This window comes from Sesamum indicum, linkage group LG3, assembly GCF_000512975.1.
Source record: "Sesamum indicum cultivar Zhongzhi No. 13 linkage group LG3, S_indicum_v1.0, whole genome shotgun sequence".
Taxonomy (NCBI): Eukaryota; Viridiplantae; Streptophyta; class Magnoliopsida; order Lamiales; family Pedaliaceae; genus Sesamum; species Sesamum indicum.
The window spans coordinates 973,180-998,306 of NC_026147.1; the positions used below are offsets into that span (position 1 = coordinate 973,180).

Consider the following 25,127-nt stretch of genomic DNA (forward strand, 5'->3'; position numbering starts at 1 on the left):
CTGAGGAGATGTAGCTGTAATTTTGCAAAAGATAAATAGTGTTTGTATATTTCGATCTAACCTCAATATTATCAATATATAAAGTAAAGAGAGTGAAGATTTATAGGCACACCAAATGCACCAAGGTGGAGAGCAAACAGCATACCATAGCCTTCTCAGTGGAACCAAATGCATCACAGTGCAACAAGAAACGGTGCAGCCATGAACAGTCTTATGGTGGCAAAATCATGAATTAGAAATAAACATGTATAAGGCCTGTTTGGATACAAAAAAAATATGTTCCTATCTGAATGCAACATGACTTACGTATGGACAAACCAATACAACACCAAGACAACTTTTCTCAATGTAATACCTAGATCTAGTTTACTGTTTTCCAATGGAAGGAAGAAAACTTTTAGCATTTACAAAACCATCCCAAGAAATATGAAAGACAAGGAAGCAGTAATACCGGCGAAAGAATGTTACAACTAAAGTAACTCAATATTTTCCCAGCTTGAGTATGAGCAAATTTCAATCTTGTGAAGAGCGGGATAATGTTATCTTACATGTTATCTTGATGCTTGTTCAAGACATAGCGATTATCTTTCCAATTATCCTTCTTTGATGGCTTCAAGTTTCTTCTTGAAGCGCCGACACCAGCAGGGTCCGCCAACGGGCCTGACCAGGTTTGGATGGGTTCTTTGGAGTATGAGAAGTTCATGGAGCTGAATGGGATGTCAGGAGGATCAAATGCTGGATCGACGAAATGTGGAGATCCGGAAGGATGAATGAGTCCCCCATCTTCGTGAGGAGGAGGAAATTTCTCGCTTTTGCTCTTTGCATTTGCATGGGTGATTAGTCGTTGCCTCTGTTTCAGGGGGAGTACAAATTAGTTGTTATAAGTCTGTACATCCATAACAGAAGCACATCGTTGGACAAAAAGACTTGTACATCCAAAAGGGCAGAAACATTTTTATAAAGGTTGTAGGCAGAGATTCTGTAAATATGTAGCTAAACTAATCACGGATAAAGTAGAATAGATCTATATTTAGTAGATAGTCATTAAATTTCAAGTTCACAATACGAAAAACCAACAAATAAAGATGCTTTTGACTGCTGAATTTTAAATAACATACATCAAGATTGGCCCGTAGCGGCGCATTGGCTTCAAGGGCTGGGATTCCTCGGATTGCACGATGGCGTGTCCGTGTTTTCTTGACAACATCACCGCGTGTTTTACTTGTAGCTCGTAACCTGAAATTGTGCGACTCATATCAGATATTCCAGGGACATGTGCGCTGCAACTGGACTGCCATCTGATTTCAGAAAAATGTGTTCCAGAAAAATTTTCCAAAACTCATGTTTGTTCATCATGTCCAGAAGGATTCGTGTAGAATTTATTTCCCACCAATTTCTCCCCTACCCTAAATCCTAACCATATAGTTTGCACTTATTCTAACAGTTTCGATTATCAGGATCCATCCATTCACAGCATTAATTGTTTCATTTTTCTCCCACCGACAAAAAATGAAGAAAAATGCATAACTTGCTTACAACATACAGGCTCATCATACCATTACCTCAACCTGGTGAGAAATCAGGAGTAAAGGTAAAAATAAGCTCACTTCCATACCTTCTTGCTTCTTCATCCCGACGCTTAGCATCCATCTCCTTACTTGGTGGATACTTCGGAAGGCTGGAAGGGTCACACGCATACGGTTTGGTCGTGAAGAACTGAGAGAGAACAAAGCCATATATTTCAATTTGATAATCAGTTATAATCATAAATAAAAATGACTACTTAGAACCTACTGCATAGCAAATTGTAAACACGGACTTATTACATAACAGAAACAGGAATGTCGGAGAGAGGGTTTCCTATGTTAGAAGCACATATATACACACACATACTTCGCTTCTCAATGCAGCTGTAGCAGTTTGCCTATCAGCAGGGTCAATTGCAAGCAGAGTCTCGATTAAAGGCAGTGATGATGGCGGGAAATCCTTGAATGTCTCTGCTATACATCTTTTGTATGCTTGCTGGGGCTTGAATATAGTTGCATGAGGAAGCTTCGACTTTTTCCAATATTCTTCGGATGGAGAACCACATAGCTTAAAGATCCGGTGCAGCTGTTCCACCTGAGCACAACAAATAGTGTTTTATCAAGTACATTTATGCTACAAATCAGGTTGTTATGCAAATATGTTATTGGCAGCAGCTCTGAACATTCAGTATCAAGCAGGCTGCAAATTCACCCAACAAAAGGGACTAACAGAATAAGAGTTGAACTCATGGTCAACACCAATCATGACAATTCTTTATACATTTTCAATGTGTTGTGAAAGGTAAATAGAGCATTCCTATTCATTCATAAGCCATGTAAAACTACTTAATCAAAAAACATCCAATTACGATTAACAATAACTTCTGCTTCATACAGACCCAGACATCTGAAGATATAGCCAACTACGGGATAATATATCACCATTTTTACATTAGGCACACTAAGATGGTTGGGAAGGGCCATATTGAAGAGTACATCACTTATCACGTACAATAATAGCACGTTATACTATTACTGTTACTATAAAGTAAAAGTAGGTGGTCATAAAGAGTTCGAGTAGAATAAAATTTACCTCTGTCCGCCCCGTCATGATGGGCTTCCCAGCAAATAGCTCAGCCAAAATGCACCCAGCACTCCACAAGTCCACACCTACACCATATTCAGTGGCACCAAGAAGCAGCTCCGGAGGCCTATACCAAAGAGTAACCACACGACTAGTCATCGGTTGCTTATTGTTTGGGTCAAAGAAGGACGCCAATCCAAAATCAGCAATCTTAAGAACTCCTTCATCATCAATTAGGAGATTGGACCCCTTAATATCACGATGCAACACATAGCGATTGTGACAATGTTCAAGACCAGACAGTAGCTGATGTACATAGCATTTTACCTACAAAATTAATCAAAGTGTTAAAGTAAGGACAAACTCACAAATGTTCAAGAGAAAAATTCAGGGACTAGGCCTAATAACATATTTAAAACAAACCCAAAAAAAAAAAACATGTCACCTGAGGCTCTGTGAACTTTATTCCAGGGCTCGATGCAAGGCCAGCCAAATCATGTTCCATGTAATCAAACACCAAATACAAACTAGATGACATCCTTGATGTCACTAATCCTTGCAATTTCACCACATTTGGATGATCCAAACGTCGCAAAATCAAAATCTCCCTAGCCATAAACCTCACGCTCTCCGGCTCCAAATTGTCAAATCTAACCTTCTTTAGTGCAACAATCTTTCCTGTTATAGTGTCTCTAGCTTTATACACATTACTATAAGTTCCTTGCCCAACCTAACAGGCAGCAAAAAAACGAAAACCAAATAATAAGCAACTGAAACACAACATCAAATCATCCAAACAAACAAAAACGACAATGACGAATCAAACCCACTTGCCTTGTCAAGCTTTTCAAATGTATCAGCCCGACGAGGAATCCACCCTCGGATAGCCTCTCCTGCAACTGCCACAAGCCAAGGCGGCCACCCAGCAGCAACTTGCTCACCATGAATATGCTTAGGGGGATTACTTAACCTAGGATTCAGCCTCGACCTCCTCTTCTCGTTTCTTGATCGCCTCATGTTCCCATCCTTCTGTTCCTCCTCACTATTCCCACCATTCTGAACTTCACCATCAACCTCCTCTCCCGTACTCACTGAACCACCAACTATTTTCGGGCTCCTCCCTGACTCCACAGCAAACTCTCTCTCTCCTCCCTGGCCTCTGCCATTTCCAACTACGGCATTGCCATTATGCGGCCCAGATGGTGAAATTTCTCTCCCAAAAACACACCCCATCTCTCAACAATCCTACCCCTCATTTCTCACTACATAGCATAATCTTGCCAGTCAGTCACAAACCCACCAATAACGAAAAATAAAACCAACGGTTATGCGAGACAAGCATACATAAAACTACTATCACTCAAGAGCGAATAAATCAAATAACAATCTTTTACTCAAAATCCGAACTTTAACAACAGAATGCAGAAGAAATTAACTTTACATTGAGCAAATAAAACTAAATGAGGTGCAATAAACACTTAAGAGTACAATTAACAGTGTCAAGCAAGAATCTTGGAAGTATAATGGCAGAAGAACCCTAGCTTTAATGCCCACGAAAGCAGAAACAGCAATCATGATTTTGTGAAAGCCCACGATTTCTGGTGGTCAAAAAATGAGCTACATGAAATATGAAAAGCAAAGCCCATGTACAGTATAGATTATCGATTGCTTTGTTACGCTTTTTGCGTTTTCTTGGGAGTTCCTCTTTTTTCTTTTTCTTTCTTTTTCTCTTATCTATCAATATTAAGGAATAATTACTCTCTTGTCTCCTAAAATTTGGTATAATTATATATATATATATATATATTTTTATTTTATTACATCTGATACTTTTGAGGTTTGCTTTCGTCTAACAAATAAGTCACACGTTGGTGAAAATTCATTCAATTTGTTAATATTAAAAAAATGTTACATGAAAATTGATACTTACCCTCAACTGATTTATTACTGGCTAGTTGTAGGTTAAATAATTTTGTTCTTACTAAATACCCTTATAAAGGTGAAAATATACCTCCTCAAATGCATTAATGTACGAATACGTATAAGAATAATTTGATCATAAAAAAATTTATTTGACATGTAATATATCAATTCGGGATAAATATAAAAAAAAATTATTTCTTATTTTAACTAACAGAATGACTTATTTGATAGAGAAAAGCAAACCTCAATGTGCTAGTTGTAATTTTTCAAATCACAGGAGGTTTAAATATAATTACATCAAACCTCATGAAGGAAAGTGTAATTATCCCTAGTATTAAAGAATAAATTATAGCCACCTACCCATTCAACATAATAATACCTTCTCATTATTTAAAAAATTATGAACACTCCCGTTAAATGAAAAATAATTATGTAGCATCTATACAATGAGGTGGACATTACTACTTTATACTTGTTAAATTTTTTTAAAAAATAAGAGCAATTAAAAAATTGTAAAAGATAAAAATTAAGGGTGGATAAAATAAATAATTCATAGAAAATATTAGTCATAAAAAATATTCTAAAACATTCTAAAAAATATATCAAAATTATAAGTCATAATTTAAAAGAATCATTTTGGTTCCTTGACCGTAAAATTCGATAGAAATCTTCTGGATAGCGAAATCGGCTTTTCGTTAGACAAATATTAAACTTAAGGAGGTATTTATAATTTTTTAAATAATAAAGAGATATTATAATTATATCAAATTTTAGGAGATTGGCTCGATTTTGAGCTCGAGATCAATTTTCTTTGTTCATTAGCTCGGGAGCCTTTTTCTATTTTTTTAAATTTTTTATAAATATTTTTATTTTTAAAATTTTTATATATTTAATTTCATATTCAATACTTTATATCAAATTTATATTAAAAATTGATCATATATTATAATTATTAATTAATATCATATATTCTATTTTAAATAGTAATAAACTATGATACTTTTATTTATACATTTAATTTTTATACACAAACAAGCTTAATCAATAATTTAGTATATTTTATTATTTTTTTAAATAATTATTTAATATAACACAAATAAATTTTATGTTATATTTTAATATTTATTTGTAACAATTAACTTATGATTTTTTATCTATTTGTGAGTTTTATATTTCTATCAAGATACATAATATCCATCTATTTTGTTACTTATAAATTTATGTCAAAATTTAGTGATTCCTATAAATTAATCTAAAGATCATAATAATAATAATAGTAGTTAATGATGGTTGAATGATCATACATACATATGTGCAAGTATTTTAATAATTTAATGCATATATATTTTCTATACTTTTATTATAATACAATTTTTATTAAAAAAAAACGTACAAACCAACAATTCTATTCCCTATTTCTCAAAATTGAGCACCAACTTCTTCTTTCTCCCCCAATTTTCAAACTCAGCAACGGACCACAGACAAGGACAGGTGAGAAGTCGCTGAAGACGAAACCAAAAGAGGTGGATGCCTCTCTCCATCACAAACATTTTGAGCCGACCCATAGAAATAAAGTGCTCAACACATTTATTTTTATTAGTCATTCATATTATGTTTATATATACTACTACTTAATTAAATTAAAGTTATAGATTTTGTTTTCCTCATTTAAAATCACTCAAATATATATTTGCTCATGCAAATTGTACCCTGAAAAATCACTCGAAAAGGCACTTTTCCACCCTCAGGACAAAAGAAAAAACACAATTTTCCTCCATGAAAATATGATTATGTTTGCATGTTGCAATTAAGGCACTTTATGTGCAAAGTATTGATCAACAACAGAGTTAAATGGAGTACAAATTTTTCTAGATTATATTGTTTGTTGGATTCCATATACAGTGGTTTTATGATTTTTCTAACATAAGAAGACTAATTAAATAAATTGTAGCATTTATCTTTAAGTATTTCTTTTTCTTCAAGACTTGCATACATATTCTCCACCTTTTGCCAATCGTATTGTTGTTCTCACACATACTGTAGCCAATGCCTGATTGACATGTGACGCTTTTTGAAAATTTAAAAATATATTTAAACTAAATTATGATTTAAAGCGGGAAGCAAATGAAATTACACGTTGGTCTACCTCTACCTCGGTGTGGCACCAAAATGTGATCAAAGATCTTTCACCGTACTCTCACCTATCATTGAACATTGACACAATACAATTATTATCAGTAACTCCATTCGGTATCTAAATGTACATTTATCGGTCATCAATTTATACCATACACAATACAAAATGCAGTTTGGGCAGGAGTCAGTGCATCTGATAACAATGGTGATTGTCACTTACTGCAGAGGGGATGAAAATTGCATGAAGAACAATCAAATTCAAGTTCTCAATGACTCAAATGTTTTTCCCAAAACTTTGCGTATTTTGCTAATTTGCAGATTCTGATAGTTAAATCCTCTAACAAGCATGAATAAATGAGAACAGAAGCACCTTCTTGAATAAAAGAAGCTACAAGTTTACTCCAAATATGTTATTCAGTTGCATTATTGAAATTCCACACAGCGTCTCTTGCCCCCCGACTGCTTGTGTTTGTGTAGTTTTGAGGTCAAGAATTTCAATTATATCACTAAGGGTTAACAAATCCAGAATGCTAAATCATGGAGAGTGTATGAATTAGTGCAAACAATTCTCACAATGAACGTGGGATCATCGATGATTTACCTATCATCATAATGAGGCAAAGATAATGAGGCCGCCTGAGGGAATACTTCAGGTATGATTGATGACTATATGCCACTTGCTTCAAAAACATCTCGGGCAATGAGGTTGATCACACAAAGTTTCTCAAAGAGACTCAAGGAACTGCGCAAAGCTGGGATATTTTGGCTCCCATCCCAGCTCTGCACGAGTTTTGGAGTTGTTTAATTTCTTACCCAGAGGACCAGTTGTTCCTGTAAAAATAAGTTGAAACAGGGAGTTCCTATGAGACCTTAACCAAAGTACTCAAACTTCAAATTAATTATACTCCTAGACAAGGAAAACCTAACCCGTAAAACCCTCGAATTTCTGATTATATTTTCCACTTTTGTTAACCAATTCCATCACTTCCTTCCTGGATAAAGGGTTATTATCACAGCCAAGAAAGATCCGCCCATGGAGTTTCCTTTTTAAGATGGAAATTGCAAGTGAAGCTGCATCCTGCATAATTAACAAACCGTTGCATTAATTCAATTTGTATATAAATCTTCCCAGATTATAAAGCATGGCAATAATAAGGTAATTTATATTTAGATAGAGAGGGGGGCAGAAGAGGTTAGTGAATCTAGTAGCAAGCATCACCTCATAATGTATTAGATTAAGGATGTGATCAGGCCGAATATCAACACTGCCTTGCTTCAACCAGTATGTATGGGCACCTCTACCTGCTTTGTACTGCAAGTTAAGCAAATTTGTTCGTATGACTCATTTCCAACTTCAAAGTGTCTGTCAGAGATCAGTTTTATATAAAAAGGATATGTAAAGCCCAGCCAATCTAAGAATGCAACCATCAGCCTCCAACACTACTTTCTCCACATTAAGCAATTTATCTGTCCTAGGGCTCCTCCCAACTGGTACTACTGGAGTGTCCTGCAAAGCAAAGAACAACTCATCAATAAACAGTAGAGTAACAATGGAAGTTTCAGATTGAAGAGAAGATAAGCATTTCATGTACCCATACTGAGGGAGTGTTTTGTGAGCGCTTTAGAAAAGCGTTTTTCAGCTTTTGACTCTCATAAAGCACTTTAAAAGTGTTTGGGATGCCAGCTTCTACTTTTGAAACAGCTGAAAAAGCGCTTTTAGGCCAAAAGCTGGTATCCCAAACTCTTCAAAAGTTCTTTTTTGGAGCCAGAAGCTGAAAAGCGCTTTTCTGTAGTTTTCCAGCAAGTAAAACCTCCCTTTAAGTTGTAAGTAGAAAAAAATTAACGGTGTTACCAACAGAAACTTGTCAAACTGCAGATGAGATATGTACCTCGTCACAGTATCCATTGTCACTGCAGTCATAGGTAGCGGAGCTTGAAGTAAACAGGAAAGAGCCTTCACCGTTCCATTTTAAAGTAGCTTCCCTAGATTATGCAATTTACACAGTGAAAAGAACGAGCACTCACTTTTACTATCTAATCCATAAATTAAAGTATTAAGGTAATGGAAACTCTTTTTTTTCCCTAGAAATGGTAAACAGAAAGTTTTTTGTAAGCAAGACGTATGGAAATCTCAACCTATTGCAAGCATAAACATTTTCCACATGCACTTTTCATGCCATAGCATGATACTAATCAAATTCTAAAGCAATTAACTCCTCAACTCAAGGCAAAAGTAAATTTTAATTCGCTTGCCAACCAGGCCCCAAAAAGAATAAATAAAAAGATATAGTCATCAGCACCCATCAGTGAACCAGTTATACGGGCCTTAAAATAACAGTTTCCATCGCTTCCCTTCCTCTCCATTCCCTTTCATTTGCTTCCTTGTGTTCAAACTGAAGATGGAAAACATTACACCTGTAAAATGATGGAATACCTTCTCATGCATTTTACACTTTCCTACTCTGTGCTGAAACTCAATCCTTGGACGAAACTGTATTTCATAGTTTCCATAAAGAACAAACATAAGCATTTGGAGGGCGCTTCAAACAAGCAAGGCCACAATTTAATATAACAAGAGCTTTATTAATGAAATCTACAGGGCTGTAGCCGCAAGTGACTCCTGCAAGTATATTACTTAGCTGAACCAGTGGCCCCATGCCAGGAAGACTCAATTTGACTTAGGTAGGCACTCAAGAAGGCATCTATTCTCCAATCGTTCCAGCCATTTTTCAAGATTTTTCCGAGGCACTGGACCTTAAACGACTAGAATAGCAAAGGTTCTTTAAAAGTCTAAGTGTATAGATGTCAATTTTTCCAAGAAAACAAAATTGTTCCTCTGCATAATTGCCAGGAAGCCGCCAAAACATATGGCATGCTAATAGCAGAACAAGATATGAACTTCAGATATGCTTTAAAGAGGTTATGTAGGAATGTATTCTTAGGTATACCTGACTTCACCAGGATAATCTGAATTTCGGGATGGAGGGGCACAGAAAATCACATAAGGGAACTTATGAGCCACCTGGGTTCCCTTAAGACATGGACTAATCCCCAATTCTATTAACTCATTGTGGTGATCGCTTGTCAAGGTCTGCCCGTAAACTTGAGAACCTGGATGCTCCTGTACCAGTAAAACATTCACATTGTATCTGGTTAAAGATACACATCCACTTTCACATACACAAAATACAATTGCAAAAAGGCATTTAGCACTTATAACAGTGAAAAGCTCAAAGGAATAGCCTATTCTCAAATATTATTCAAAAATTTGTTGCCACCAAGAACTCACAAATAATAAATGTTCTCTAACTAGACATCTTCACTACAACATTCATCTTCATCTATTATATCATGTTAAATCTTTAAGTAGATAGATAGCAGATGAGTTGATTCAAAAAATTTCTGGGACAAAAGTACCTTTAGCCAGATTTCAGCCACTATGCGTCCTAGAACGCCTGGCCCCACAATCAACAAGTCACTAGCTCCAATCACCCTCGTAGATGAAGCTTCCAATTCGCCGTTAGGCATACCTTCACCACGATGAACTTCATTAACTGAATGAATTTAACTGACACCGTATAGTCAAATAGTTATATAGAAACAGAAACACATATTATAGAAACAAACAGAAACTAAATACAATATAAAACGAGGTCATACATAAACAAAAACTGTAGAATTCTGCATCAATATTCACTTACACATAAAATTCTGATTAAAATTTAGGGTTAATTACACTTTCACTCCATCTGAAAATGCGAGCTTATACTTTCACCCAAAGAAGTTTCAAAATTATACCCACCCCTTTGAAAATTCACTATTTACAGCTCACCTCCTTCTGTTACATTTTGGACAAAAAATGCTAAAATTAGAAAGAAAAAAAATTACATAATACCTCGCTCCACATAAGTATATTATATCCCTTTATAAATATACATAGATTTGTAATTTCTGTAATTTGTTTTCTTAGCATTAATCTTTTTTGTACAAACCTTAACAAAAGTATCGGGTGTAAAGAAAGAATTTCTTGAGAGGGTGTGAGCGAAATTTCAAAACTTTGGGTAATTTCGCATTTTGACAGATATAAGTGCAATAACCCAAAGATTTAATCAAAAATCACAACTACCAAAGTAACAATATAATGCCATGATCACAACAGAATACCCATGTACACACTCTTCCACATATAATTTTCACAAGATTTAAAGAGACCCAAAATTCCAAATAAGTTCTTATAAGTACCAAGAAAACACACAGAAACCTGCTTCTGCGTGCGTTAGCGAGAGAGAGACCAATACCGGTGGCGGAGGAAGCACTAACTCTGACAGAAACCGGAGTAAAAGACGCCCTTAACGCCACTGTAGAACGACTTCGCCTGAATGCAGCGGAACCGAATCTCCCCGCAAACGAAAGAGATGAATAACCTAAACTGGGGTAGCTTAAACAAGCAGAATTCACCTTCTGAGAACTTCCCACGAATTCAGCGCAGCTCGCAATGCCGAATTTGGTTGTGCCCATTTCCCCAATTCAGATTGGGGTAGTGATTAATGAGAGAGAAACAAGAAATAGATGAAATTTCTCCTTGATTTTGCTTTAAGCGGTTATTTTGCTGGGAACTGCGATGAATTGCAGGCAGTGAAACTGCAGAGACTGAAGCTTTTTGGTGAGAGACTGCAGTGGCCGTTGTGAAAGTGCTTCCTTCCCAATTTAGAGGGTGAAATTCAGTTTTAGCCCCACAAACTATATGGTTATTTTCTGTTTTCCCCTTCAAGTTTTGAAATTTTGCATTTTGGTCCTTGATTAAATAATAAAAGGAGTTAAATAAAAATTAAATTAAATTAAGAAGTGTTGTGGGTTTTTATAGTTTGATGCCGCAAAATAATAACATGAATAGGGGGTGTTTACAAGAATGTAAAATTAAATGTTTTTTAAATTATAGCTTAAATTAAGTTAAATAAGGGTACTTAAAAATACAGTTTTTGCCTATGTTTCTCTTGAACTAAGCTAAAATAAGCTAAAAGTTATAAAGTATTGAGAAATGTGCTTATTGTAATGTAAGGTATTCTTGTAAAAAGTTAATAGTAGACACCCCCAACATACGAGGAATTTTGCATTTTGTCCCCAATCTTTTTTTATTTATTTAACATTCAATCGCCCAACCTTTAAGTTTTGTAGTATCTTGCCTTTTTTGTTTCACTTTTTTTTTTTTTTTTCAGTAAAGGTAATTTTTATTTAGTAAAAAAAGTGCAATAGTACAATACAACTTGCTTAATCTAAGTGATTTTCTCGACAGGCTAAGGAATCCGGTATAAGCGGTAAAGCGCACAAGTGCTAATAGCAGTAGGTAATTCTACACTAAGAATCATCTGTTGCACATCTCGAACCATCAGCGCACCCACAATGCTTGTATCTCTATGTACTCCATCAAATCGCCTAATGTTGCGCTCACGCCAGATATGGTATACACACGAGGCCAAATGAGCGCGGTAGGCCGTAGAAACATAGTGTTTGCCTCTCCATCTGCGAGCAACCCATAAGACGTCAGTAGCCCAAGCTCGGTTTAGCCAATCGAACCGAAGTTTGCATCGAATCACCCTCAAGCAGCCACGCGAATAAATGCAGCAAAAAAAAAGATAATCATGGGTATGATGTTTTTGGAACAGTATCAAGAAGCTAGAGCTAAGTTGAAATTGGGTATGCTCCAAGTTTAGCTGTGTCATCTATTGGTTTTCTAGGTCATTGTGTTGAGTTATTTGGGATCCTGATAGATTGTTTAGATAGTAGCAATGTCATTTGTGGTGTTTTCTCTTGGGCCTATGTACTATGTTAGTTGGGGGTTGTGCTTTAGTGTTGTCTGTGTTATTGTTGTTTGTATGTTAGTGTTAGTGTTGGTGTTGTCCGTGCTATTGTCTGAGGCAGGTTAGTGTTTTGTTGATGCATTTGGAGACTCGCAGTGCTGGTTTTCTCTATTAATATAATCTCATTGCTCATTACCTAAAAAAAAGAAAAAACTAATTACAAAGAATTCACATATAATAAAACAAGTATCTATACATATGATGTGTGAACAGTAAGATACATACTTTTCTAACCTCAATTTTTGAAACTTTGATAAAACTTAAGCTCATGAAATTGGTCAATCCTGAGTCATCAATACGGTAAACCATGTGGGGTCTTTTGTGGGCTCCACACCATCAAAGGTATAAATTACTTAAACCACATTAAGAATTACAAAAAAGAAAAAATAAATAAAACTGGAAATTACTCGCGATCCAAATACAATAATCACAGTTCTTAATTATTTCCTACACCAAAAAAAAAAATGATCAATCTTGAGTGATCCGCACTACAAATGATGTGGGATCTACACCAGCAAAGGTACAGATCACCTAAACCACGTTAAAAATTACCAAAAAATAAAAAAAACTTGAAATTAGTGGCGCTCCAAATACAATAATCACAAGTCTTAATTATTTCCTACACCTAAAAAAATGATCAATTTTGAGTGATCCGCATCATAAATAATGTGGAGTCCGCAATGGGCTCCATACTATTAAAGATATAAATCATTTGAAACAGTTTCGAATGTTAAGAATTGTAGAAAAAGAAGAAAGAAAAAAGTTATTATACGAACTTGAAATTAGACACACTCCAAATGCAATAATCACAATTCCTAATTATTTCCCACACCTTAAACTTAATTAATGTTTTGTTCTTAGTAATTATTGTTGATTAGTTGTTCATGATACACCTGCTGCCCAAACACACAGATGCCCAATCCCATGATTGGCTATGATTATATGTCCAGTCAGGAGCAAGCTTTTACCTACCTCAACAACTCAATACTCCTGTTATGATTCCACATCTTTGTCATCTCCTCAATTTGTGGTTGAAAAATGGGATTGGCAAAACCCGGAATAACGATATCCAACTTTCTTAATTTTATCCTTGAATTACTTGAGTTTGAATTCTATGTCTTCACATAGACACCACATTTTAAGACAAATTGTGTCAATATGTCAATGTTAGCTAACTAATGGGAATTTTTTTATACTTCCCATCTGAGGTGTGAATAATTGGATTAATGCGTTTATAATGGTATTATATATGATTCGCCGACTGATAATTTATATGAGTACAGATTTACATGGACGACCTTATCAGACTCGTTAACTAATAGTTTTCTATAGTATATATTATTAAGTTGATAAATTTGAGTTTTTGTTTCGTATTATAAAATAATATCAAGGGGAAAAAAACGTGTATAGTATGAATACTTTTTTTTTAAATATAATTTAGGAGTTTAGTAATTTAGTCCCTGAATTTTTAGTAATAATTTCATAATATACGAGCAATTATGAATAATAATTCGTTTAATTGATTAAGATTTATTTTAAATAGTCATTACACAAATATGGGAATAAAAGAAAAAGAAATAATAATAATAATAACAAAAAAATAGTCCAATGTTTATTTCCTTATAAAAACAAGATAATAACTACATCATTGTAAAATAAAAACCTAAATAAAGTCAATTTTTATTTTATGTAAATTACGATGACTTTTCCTGAGGTTTCACATAATTAGGAATACCCTCTTGTTGTTTGAAAAAATTACTAATAATTCTCTAATTTTAACGATCATCTAACAATTAGCATATTCCATTAGTCTCCATTAGGAATGATTTTTTTATGGTGAACTGACCAAAATGTCCTTATGGACTAAGAATTATAATTTTATTTATTTTAAAAAAATTTTATTGACTGAACTGTGCACTTTGTTAAATACACTTTGCACCCTGAACTGTGCATTTTATCTCATTTACACCCCTAAAGTATGAAAGGTAACAAAAATACCCCTAACAAAATAATTTGGCATTGATATGATAAAAATGCCCTTCACTTACCCCTATACTTTTTTATTCTACTTCCTAAAATATGTTTTATTAAAATATCTCCCCAAACTATTTTAGTGATTTAAAATTTCTCATATTTTATTTTAAAAATAATATTTATAATTTATAATTTTTTATAAATTACGAAACACAAAAAATATTTATAAGCTCAATATATGCAAATATATTTTATAAAATAAATAAATTATGTTAAATAGTACATGTAAATACGTGCCAATAATGCATATAACATTATAGAAAAAGTATGTTATATCACTTATAAATTTCTATTCAATTACATATCCACATAATAAAAATATATCATATCATTACTTAAAAAATATAAAAAATTATTTATTAATTATATTATAGATTTCCACATGTTACAGTATATACATGTTTGATGTAATATTTTAAATTTTGTATTGATAATTTATTTATAAACAAAAATTCAATATATATAAAAATACAGGCAAAAATATATAATTTTTTTACCAATTATATAAAAAATATAAAAATTATAAAATTTATGGAGTTTATACAGATTCTATGTTCAATATATAAATTATAAATTTTTGGATAGTATTTATTATAAATAAAAAAAATTATAATAATTTAGATGATATTTAGGAGAATGATGCAGTAGAGATATTTTAGTGGTGTAAATAATAAGCGCATTTTCGTCAAAAATTAGTGTATATAATGAGGGACCATCTTTGTTATGTTTTATAGTTTAGGGGTGTAAATGCATTTTATGCATAGTACAGGAGTGCAAAGTGTATTTAACCCCTTCTTTTTATAATTTTTCAAATTTTTTCATCCACATCATCTAATTTTTTTTTATGATTTTTTATTCTTCTTAAAAAATTATAGTAAGGGCATAATTGACAATTTCATCCATCCAAAAATTACATAATTTCATCAAATATCAGGGGATATTTATAATTTTTCAAACAACGACTAGTATTCGTAATTATGTCAAACCTCAGGGAAGACCGTTGTAATTTATCCTTTTATTTTGTTGTACAAATATGAAAAAATAGAGACTGATCAGAAAGGATTACGCCTAAACTTATACAGTGACTTATTTTTTATATAATTCAAGGTACTATGCTTTGAGCCAGCAAAAAACCAGAACCCTGATCCATCAGGGAACAACTACATGTCAAAATCATACGTTCAATTTTACCAAACGTGTCGACTAAAATTTAAATTCACATTAAAAGTGTGTACCAAAACAATAAAGACAGTTGATCAATATATATATATATATATATAACAAGAAGCAATCTTCTTGACTACTAAGTAGCTAGTACATGCACTATCATTATCAAATGTATACTCCATATGGTTAGATTTTTTAGAAGCATATTGATGAGAGTCTTGCATGCTTGCCTTTAAATATTCTTGAAATTCTTCACCCCCCCTCCAAGTTTTTGTTGATTTATGTACCACAAAATGCTTCATTTTCAAGTGTCATTTTTGCAAGGCATTTTGGAAGTACATTATTTCATTAATTATGTGTTTGCTTGGAGTGGGTGAAAAGAAATTAAATGATAGTGATAAATTAACCAAACAGGGTGAATAGCAATTTATTTCATTGTGATATTGAAAATGAGCACATTACTCCCCTATGAAAAAATTTAGCAATTTACCCCCCTGTACTTTTTAAAATGAAGCAATTTATCTCCTTATACAGGGAGGTAAATTGCTTCATTTTAAAAATCATAAAGGGATAAGTTATTATATTTTAAAAAATACAGAGGGGTAATCGCTATTTATTTTTTCATAAGGGGGTAATTTGCTTATTTGCGATATTACAAGAGGGTTCCATGTATTTTTTTCTCACCAAATATATATATTTGAATTTTTGGTGTGGGATTCATTTTTTACTCTACAAAAAAATTATAATTATTGAAAACTGTACCAGTAATATCGTTAAATTACACAATATCTTGAGGCTACGTTTCTTGATCCGGCGATGATAATAATTATTGCTTTTTTAAAGGCTAATATTTCAATTTTCATGAAAATTGAACTCGTAACCTCAGCTCTGCTACTGATTATTGAACCTGGAAAAGCAACTTTTCAATACTTCTTCCTCTCAATTCTTTTTAAAGGATAAAATTGGGAGATTAATACGAAATCAAACTGGATAATACCTCGAGCGATAAGGCACTGATCGTGTTGCACGCCACGTCATTTGGCATCAGCATCACAAACCCATATACTCATTTCAAACTTTTTGTTTGTGTGGCTCATAATATAAACAAACATCCTACATCGATTACAAACAAGGAGCTTGGACGGGTTATAAGTCCCAAAAACTTCAACTAGGTGCACGTCTATAGAACAAAATTATAAAATTCATATGAGTCGAAACGAATAACAACTCTTAAAATAAGACATTGATCGCGTCACATAAATAAGTATATTAGAAAAGAGAAAAAAACAGAAAAAGACATTAAGATAGGGTAAGATGTACTTTACGTGGATGTTAAAGTATGCATTTCTTTTCCAAAAAGCTATACAATCAATAATTTATATGTTAATTGTTACTGTCATTTTCTTTTTTTAGTCGAACACAATATAAATTAATTTTAAATAATCAATAATTGAAAAATAAATTAAATTATTATTTTTTCCTTCACCAAATCTTATAAAAGACAATTATTCTGCTTTAATGCATTCCACATAATTTTTTAGATTTTAATTATTAAAATGAAATAAAGTATAAGCATATGTTGTAATCATAATTTGCTAATAAAAAATAACCACAAATTTGGGAAAAAAAAAGATATATTTTTTAACAAAAATGTGTAACGAATTATTTTATTTTATAAAAGAAATCTGTAACCACCTTTTGTGTTTTTTTCGATAAAATTAGGTATTGTGACACACTGTCCATGTGTACATATAACAAATAATTTTTATATTTTAAAATATATCATAATAAAAATAAAATATGTAAATTCAACGAATCACATTTGAAAAAAAAAAGAAAAAGAAAATCAACTTAAGCTATTATCAATACAACAAATAAATTGGTGTAGTGGGGTTGAAATGACGAGGGATCACTTTTGTAATAAAAAATAATTAGAATTAATTTTTTAAATTATCTAAATAGGAGTATAATATTATATTTAAAAATAGGTGTTGCGATGTTGCTAACCGTTGTTTGTGAACAAATAACTTTTTCTATATGTACTAGCCGTTCTTGCGTAGATATAATAAATATTTTTTTGCGCTTTTTAATGATTATTAAAAATAAGAGTAAATATAGAAATTAATATATTACATTAAAAAAAAGGAATGAAAAATGATTTATCAATTTATATATATTTTAGAAGTTGAATAAGTTTAGTTATATATCGGTTGAAAAGTATTTTTGACTTAGAAAAAAATGGTGAAGCGGTGTCATTAACCGTCGTTTGTGAGTGTGGAAAGTAACACGATATGGTCATTTAATATTTTTGAGTTTAAATGTAACAAATTATAAAAAATTAACAAATAAAACAATTATTGGAAAAAAGAAAATGAAATTCTTGTGAGTTGCAACAGTGCAAGTAAAACATTTTTCAATTTCTTCTCTATGTGAGCACAATCTTTTTCTCTCTCTAGAACTAGAGGTTTTTCTCTCTCTCAAAGAATTTTTATTTTATTTGGGGAAAGTATGTGAAAATCGTACACTCACAAGCACAGATCTGCTGTTTGATCATTTTCCCCACTCACATTTTTCCACTCCAACACAAAACAATTCTTTTTTTCTTTTGACCAAAGTGGGAAGTGGGAATTCAACTTTGCGTTCTTTACTTCACTGTTTTGATCTTTTTCTTCAATCCAACAAGAAAAAGAAGCTGAAAAAAAGGAAGGCGGCAACCAAAATCTATTACTAGTATTTTGTACTGTTGTGCGATTGTCTTTGCTTTTTGTAGGTATGTTGGCTTGTTACCTTGTTATTCTTGGCTTCCTTGATTTGTGGGCTTTCAATTATTGCTGCTTGTGCTTCTTTTGGCAGTAAACCTAGGGTTTTTTTGTTCACAGTTGTACAAGATTGTTGGTTTGTTGATTAAGTCGTTGTGAAACGCACGTCTTCGCATTTATTTGGTTGATTAACTACAGCCCATTTGTTGTTATTGCTTAAATTTGAATTTCCTTGTCCTCTGCTATTCAATTTCTTCAGGTGGTACACTTAGTAAGGTCTGTTTGATTGATCTGCCTGGGTTGCTCATCTTTTGGTGTGCTGTGGTGCTCCAAATTTTCCTGCGAAAACAGCTTCGGATTGGTGATATTTGGTGGGCTTTGAATGAGGTGCAAGAGTGTGCTATGTGGTGAGAAATGAGGTTTTGGGATATTGAGAAATGGGGTGTGTTTTTGGGAAAGAGATTCAATCCACTGGGCCTCCTAGTGGTGATGTTGTAGTTGGAAAGGGGGGAGGTAAGGGTGGGGAGAGAGATTTGTCTGTGTCATCAGGGAGGAGAGAGAAAGCAGTAGTTGACTCAGTAAGTAAATCGGAGAACAAGGACAATGGTGGGGGAGGTGTTGGTGAAATCCAGAATGGTGGGGAACAGAAGGAAGAGGAGAGGAAGGATGAGAATGCACGACGACCAAGAGGTGAGAGAAGAAGATCTAGACCAAATCCAAGGTTAAGTAATCCCACTAAGCACATCCATGGTGAGCAAGTAGCTGCTGGATGGCCGTCTTGGCTCTCTGCTGTGGCAGGCGAGGCAATCAATGGGTGGACGCCTCGTCGTGCCGATTCATTTGAAAAAATTGATAAGGCAAGAGGTTATTGGTTTAGGTCCCGTTTTTACTTTTTTATGTTAGTTCATTATGCCCTAATCTGTTCTGAACTCTTTTGTTCTTTGTGGTTGTGTTGTAGATTGGGCAAGGTACTTATAGTAATGTGTATAAAGCTAGAGATGCCATAACAGGAAAGATTGTTGCTCTAAAGAAGGTTAGATTTGATAATCTGGAACCAGAGAGTGTGAGGTTTATGGCTAGGGAGATTTTGATTTTGCGCCGCTTGGATCATCCAAATGTTGTGAAATTGCAAGGATTGGTGACATCAAGAATGTCTTGTAGTCTGTACCTGGTTTTTGATTATATGGAGCATGATTTGGCTGGCCTTGCTTCAAGCCCCGGAATCAAGTTTACTGAGCCTCAGGTGGGGATTCTGCTCTTGTTAATTTAGTTTCTTTTTCTCTTTGTTATTGATTGCTGGGGTCTAGTTCCTAAAGCTTTTGCCGGTAAGTCTTTGACGTTTTTCTTATGTTAGCATAGCTTGATTGATATGATAGGTTAAATGCTACATGCATCAGCTATTGTCTGGTCTCGAGCACTGCCACAATCGCCACGTGTTGCATCGTGATATTAAGGGGTCAAATCTCCTTATTGATGACGGAGGGGTCCTTAAGATTGCTGATTTTGGTTTGGCTTCCACCTTTGATCCTAATAACAGGCAGCCCATGACTAGTCGTGTGGTTACTCTTTGGTATAGGCCACCGGAACTGCTTCTTGGTGCCACTGAGTATGGTGTAGGTGTGGACTTGTGGAGCGCTGGGTGCATTTTAGCTGAGCTATTTGCAGGGAAACCCATCATGACTGGGAGGACAGAGGTATATCTTATACTTGTTAGATTTAGACCCTTTACAACTGGTTTGGTACTTTTGTTATCTGATCACCTGTGTAGATTGATTTGTTTCTGAAAATGATGGTCCTGCCTTCCATTTCTGAAGTTTGTGAAGGCTGGATGTGTCTGAAACAATATTTGTATGTTTGGAGCAGCATGTTGCTCTTTGACCCCTTTTTTCACATGGATCAGTGGTGATTAGCTCTCTTGATGAAACTGCTGATATATTGTTGTATTTACTAAGTAGTTAGCATATATGAAGTGTGACAAAGATGATTTGATGATGTTAAGCTGTTTATATAGTATTGCAACATAACGGTGAATATAGCACATTTGGGAGCACGTGAACCTCTACATTGTCTTGGATCACTCAAACTGCCTGTTCTTTGGTTTCTTTGTTTTCATAGTACTAAATTATGGTGTAAAGGCTAACATGTATACTTGTCATCTTGCATTGCTGGATTCTTCATGTGTAGTCTTTTGGGTTAAATTTTGAGGCTTCCTTGTTTCGGTGGAAAGTTTTTGAGGTTAACTTACATCTCTATAAGTGGCAACTGAATAGTATAAACGGCGTGTAGGTGGAACAGCTGCACAGGATTTTCAAGCTATGCGGTTCTCCATCAGAAGAATACTGGAAAAAGTCGAGGCTTCCTCATGCAACCATATTCAAACCCCAACAATCATATAAAAGATGCATAAAAGAGACATTTAAAGATTTTCCACCATCAGCATTGTCTTTAATTGATACGCTACTTGCAATTGACCCAAGTGAGCGTCAAACTGCAACAGCTGCGCTAAAGAGCGAAGTAAGCTCTATTTCCTGCTCCCTCAATCTTCCTGCCTCAATAACATCAAGAGCCAGATTCCTTATATATTTGTGTCCGCAACTCTTTGAGCACTGTGTATTTGCATCTTCCTGGAATATTGTCCTTTTTTTGCATGTGTATATGTAAATGTGTTCTGCCCACCTTTGTCCATTGTCTTACACTCTGACACTGCACCTTCCGGATTTTGTTTAAATTTTTTTATATAACGTCTCAAGGATTATGGGTTATCTATCTTTTTCTATTACAGTTCTTCACTACCAAGCCTTATGCATGTGATCCTTCTAGCCTTCCAAAGTATCCACCAAGCAAGGAGATGGATGCTAAGCGTCGTGATGAAGAAGCTCGAAGGTTTGGGAAATAATTCTGCACCTATATAGCCTTGTATATCTCTATAGCAGTTACTTTTTTAGATTCAGTTGAACGCATTGGGCATGCTTTCACACTATTTGGCTGTTTATTTTGCTTCCTAGTTATAGTTGGATGATATATCATGGCAATTTTTAACATTTCTGTTAGAACCTGATAAGTTATGTGATTGCAGGTTACGAGCTGCTGGTAAAGCTCAAGCTGATGTTGTGAAGAAAACACGAACACGTGATCGGGGAATGCGGGCACTCCCTGCTCCAGAAGCCAATGCTGAGCTGCAAGCCAATATTGATGTATGTCTCTGGATATGCTTCACTCAGAGCTATATTTGTCTATTGCTCTTATTGTCACCCTCATATCCTCCTATGATTGCTTTCAGAAGAACACATTAAGTGCACTTTTCGGAACACTGCTATGTCTTTCTGGAATATCTTGTTTCTGAAACTCTTCTTGCTTGTTGAGAAAGATTGTTATTCTTCACTTTCCTTGTCATCGTTCAGCAAGGGAGACACTTCTTCTATTTGTTTGTTAGATCAATGTTTATGTTACATTCCCACTATCCATGATGATTTTCAAAGCATTTCATACCATCATATTTTCATGGAAACAGAACTTCAAAAATTACTTTGGAAGGGATATGATTGTTGATCTTAGGAGAAGATACTTATACTTTGCAGGATACGAGGAATATTGAAGTAAACGATATGCTGTTATACGAAAATGAAATGCCCAATGAGATAGCTTACTATTAGGAGAGTAAGCATTTGTGACATCTTGATGTTTTGGGGTATTTGTCCCTTATACCTACTCGAAAGATTTTCTAGTGCATATTAGTTTGGGGATGAAAGTGGTTCTATTAACCACCATTTACAACAATCAGATGACATTATTTTTTCCCATTGAAAATGGATGAGAAAAGACTTACATTAAACAAGGCAGTGTTATATTGATATATAGATGCTTACTTTTGCCTCTTGTGAAACAGAGACGGCGCCTCATTACCCATGCAAATGCAAAGAGCAAAAGTGAAAAGTTCCCTCCTCCTCACCAGGATGGAGGAATCGGTTATCCTTTGGGATCTTCACATCACATTGATCCAACCTTTGATCCTCCTGATGTACCATTCACCTCCATGAATTTCTCATATGCCAAAGAGCCGATTCAAACTTGGTCTGGCCCATTGGTTGATCCCTCTGCTGTTGGCGCTCCAAGAAGAAAATCAAAGCCATCAAAGAAGGATTATCGCAAAGATAAGAATCCCACCAGGAACAACGATAATGATAACATGTAATATACCATCATCCTATACGTGCTGCCAGATGAACGCATGGAGGTGCAAACACTGCAAGTCTGTGTCTTATGTCTGATCCAGGAAACTATCAAACTGTTTACGAGGTAAAATATCTTCCGTTCGGGATCCCTTGTTTCTAATATTTTTTTGGAATCATTGAAACATTCTTATGTATGTTAAAAGTCACATTTTTTCTTCCTTCTCGTGACAAACTACGATATCATTAATGAAGCATTAAAATTAAGAGTTAAACTCAATCATTGCCTTTTCCTATCCGTTCATATGTAAGTTTATTGTTGCATTTGTGAATTCATTTCTCGTACGTAGCAACTCGTTTATGTTTCTGCTATTCATGTTTATTTATGATTGCAGAGATTGATGCCCATAAACTGGTATAACTAAGCTGATTTCTGGGCTGCATCTGCATTTATGAACAGCCCTTGACTCATTAACCGGCACGTAAATCAAAAAGTATGTTAATTTGAACCTTGCTTTTCTTTCATCAACCGCTGTATGGTTTCCTGATCACCCTTTGGACCTTGATACTCCAAAGATCTGTGTGTTATGGACAAAGTTGTGATAGGTTATGCCCTTTCCTTCAAAATTTTCAGATCATAGCCTATAGTGGACTCTTGTTAGAATGTCCCAGGACTTGTGAGTCTGGTGACAATCACAGTCACCGGGATTCAAGTGGGGTCCATTGTACATGGATGGTTGTAATTATTTATCGAGCGAAGTCCACCCTTCCCCTCGGAACAATATTAATGTCTCTTTGGGTTATACTACAGTGCATCAGGTGCGTATGCTAGATGCTCATTGTTCATCGTTCTTTGATCAAATATGATTTGATCGATGGTGCATTAAAAATCTTGGAACGTGTCGTTTTCTCCTATTTTTCGTCTCTTTTTCTTTAATTTTAATCTATTTTTCCTCAAGATAAGCTCCAACTAAAATTTCATTTGATTGGCTTAAGCTCTCCATAACTTGTATATATTTATGCTAATATGGAACCCTCCTCCCCAATTCGGACCACAATGTACTTTAATTGAGTAAAGCCCATACCATGTTAAGATTAGCCCATTGGCCCAACTCTGCCAGAATGAAAGGGGGATTCATTTTTAATTGTGGTCTACCACCATTTTGAGTTCGAGCCTTAATTTTTTAGGGATAACTACTTTTACATAAATGATCCTTGATTTTTGTATAATTATACAAAACCATCTCTGATAATTTGAAAAGCAGTTGTAGTTTGTGTAATGATATAGATATTTTTTGAATTGTGTGTAAACTTTTAAAAAGCAGGGGTAGTTCATGAAAAAGATGTTGATATTTTTGACGGGTGTATATGTAATTATTTAAAAGATAGAAATAATTTGTAAATAGGCCTTTGAGTTAGGAGGTGTAACTATACTTATTCTTAATTTCTATAATTTATATAATTAGCTGTGGGAACAAATTCCATTTGTATGTATAATTTAAAATTATTTTATTTAAATTTTATAGAAGAGAATTAAAAAAAAAAACACAATAAAGAACTTATCAAAACTCATGAATTTTTTTAAAATATATTTTATTATTTTATATGTGCTTGAATACAAAAATTACTGATAGAACAATTTAAAGAAATGCTAATTTAATGCAAAAATAAGTATATTTTATGTAAGGATGGCAACGGGGCGAGCGAGTGTGGCTGGACATGAGAACCTATTTAAGTTTTGCTATAAAACTTGTAAATATGAACTCCAAATTGGGGCTGGTCCCATTGCCATCCATAGTTTGAAGGTATTGTAGCAAACTGAAAATTACCACACTAGCTCTCTCACACTTAATAAATAGTATACATACATCATTTTCAAATTTAGCCAAGTGTGGTAACATAACATGCATGGATCTAACTAGGTCAAGTCTCACCAACAAATTCTATGTCATAATTTAAAAGAAATATACACACACAAACATTTGAATTTATGAATAATACTTACAAATATAAGAATACAATACAGTTATTTATCCTGCGATTTAGCATAATCCTGAATATTCTATTGTTATTTAAAAAATTACGAATATAACCCTTCACACTTAAATGGATAATGGCTAAGATGCATAAAATCCCCTTGTGTTTTTAAAACATCTGCTAAAATCCCCCTATGTTTTAAAAATAGAAAAAAAAAACTCCTTTCTATTTTTTTAAATGTAGCTCAATCGCCCCTTTCCATTAAATCTAACTAATGACGTTAACTTTTTTTCAAATTAACCATATTACCCTTACTTTATATATATTATTTTTTATTTTAGTAACAATTGGATCTGTATTGATTCTATTAGAACCGTTAGATCTACTCAATTAATTTTACCTGTTGGATCTTAAATTTATAAAAATAAAACAATGATTCAAATTTTATTAATTAAAAATATATATTATAAAAAATTATTTGGAAAAAAATAAAA

General features: G+C 33.9%; 3 protein-coding genes across 5 annotated transcripts; 1 reads left to right on the forward strand and 2 right to left on the reverse strand.

Moving 5' to 3' along the window:
* On the reverse strand, nt 215–4,307 carry LOC105156917 (probable serine/threonine-protein kinase At1g54610). Its single transcript, XM_011073178.2, has 7 exons — nt 3,445–4,307; nt 3,056–3,340; nt 2,620–2,937; nt 1,894–2,121; nt 1,616–1,716; nt 1,119–1,236; nt 215–850 (listed from the first exon to the last, which is right to left on the reverse strand). The coding sequence occupies exons 1-7, from the start codon at nt 3,841–3,843 to the stop codon at nt 545–547; spliced, it is 1,755 nt and encodes a 584-aa protein (XP_011071480.1). The 5' UTR covers nt 3,844–4,307; the 3' UTR covers nt 215–544.
* LOC105156918 lies at nt 5,937–11,360 on the reverse strand. 2 transcript variants are annotated; one of them, XR_847393.2, is made up of 9 exons: nt 10,968–11,360; nt 10,087–10,199; nt 9,618–9,790; nt 8,559–8,652; nt 8,066–8,176; nt 7,889–7,978; nt 7,597–7,747; nt 7,271–7,500; nt 5,937–6,734 (listed from the first exon to the last, which is right to left on the reverse strand). XR_847393.2 is itself a non-coding variant. In XM_011073179.2 (8 exons), exons 1-8 carry the CDS (start codon nt 11,185–11,187, stop codon nt 7,394–7,396), a joined length of 1,059 nt encoding a protein of 352 aa, XP_011071481.1. In that variant the 5' UTR covers nt 11,188–11,360; the 3' UTR covers nt 7,040–7,393. The 2 variants fall into 2 exon arrangements, 1 of the variants encoding a protein (XP_011071481.1); XM_011073179.2 differs by lacking the exon at nt 5,937–6,734 and having other exon boundaries at nt 7,040–7,500.
* On the forward strand, nt 18,233–22,936 carry LOC105156920 (probable serine/threonine-protein kinase At1g54610). Of its 2 annotated transcripts, none has more exons than XM_011073181.2 (8): nt 18,233–18,498; nt 18,747–19,344; nt 19,446–19,730; nt 19,885–20,181; nt 20,774–21,001; nt 21,270–21,370; nt 21,564–21,681; nt 22,374–22,936. In XM_011073181.2, exons 2-8 carry the CDS (start codon nt 18,925–18,927, stop codon nt 22,677–22,679), a joined length of 1,755 nt encoding a protein of 584 aa, XP_011071483.1. In that variant the 5' UTR covers nt 18,233–18,498; nt 18,747–18,924; the 3' UTR covers nt 22,680–22,936. The 2 variants fall into 2 exon arrangements, with proteins under 2 accessions (XP_011071483.1, XP_011071482.1); XM_011073180.2 differs by having other exon boundaries at nt 18,235–18,498; nt 19,864–20,181.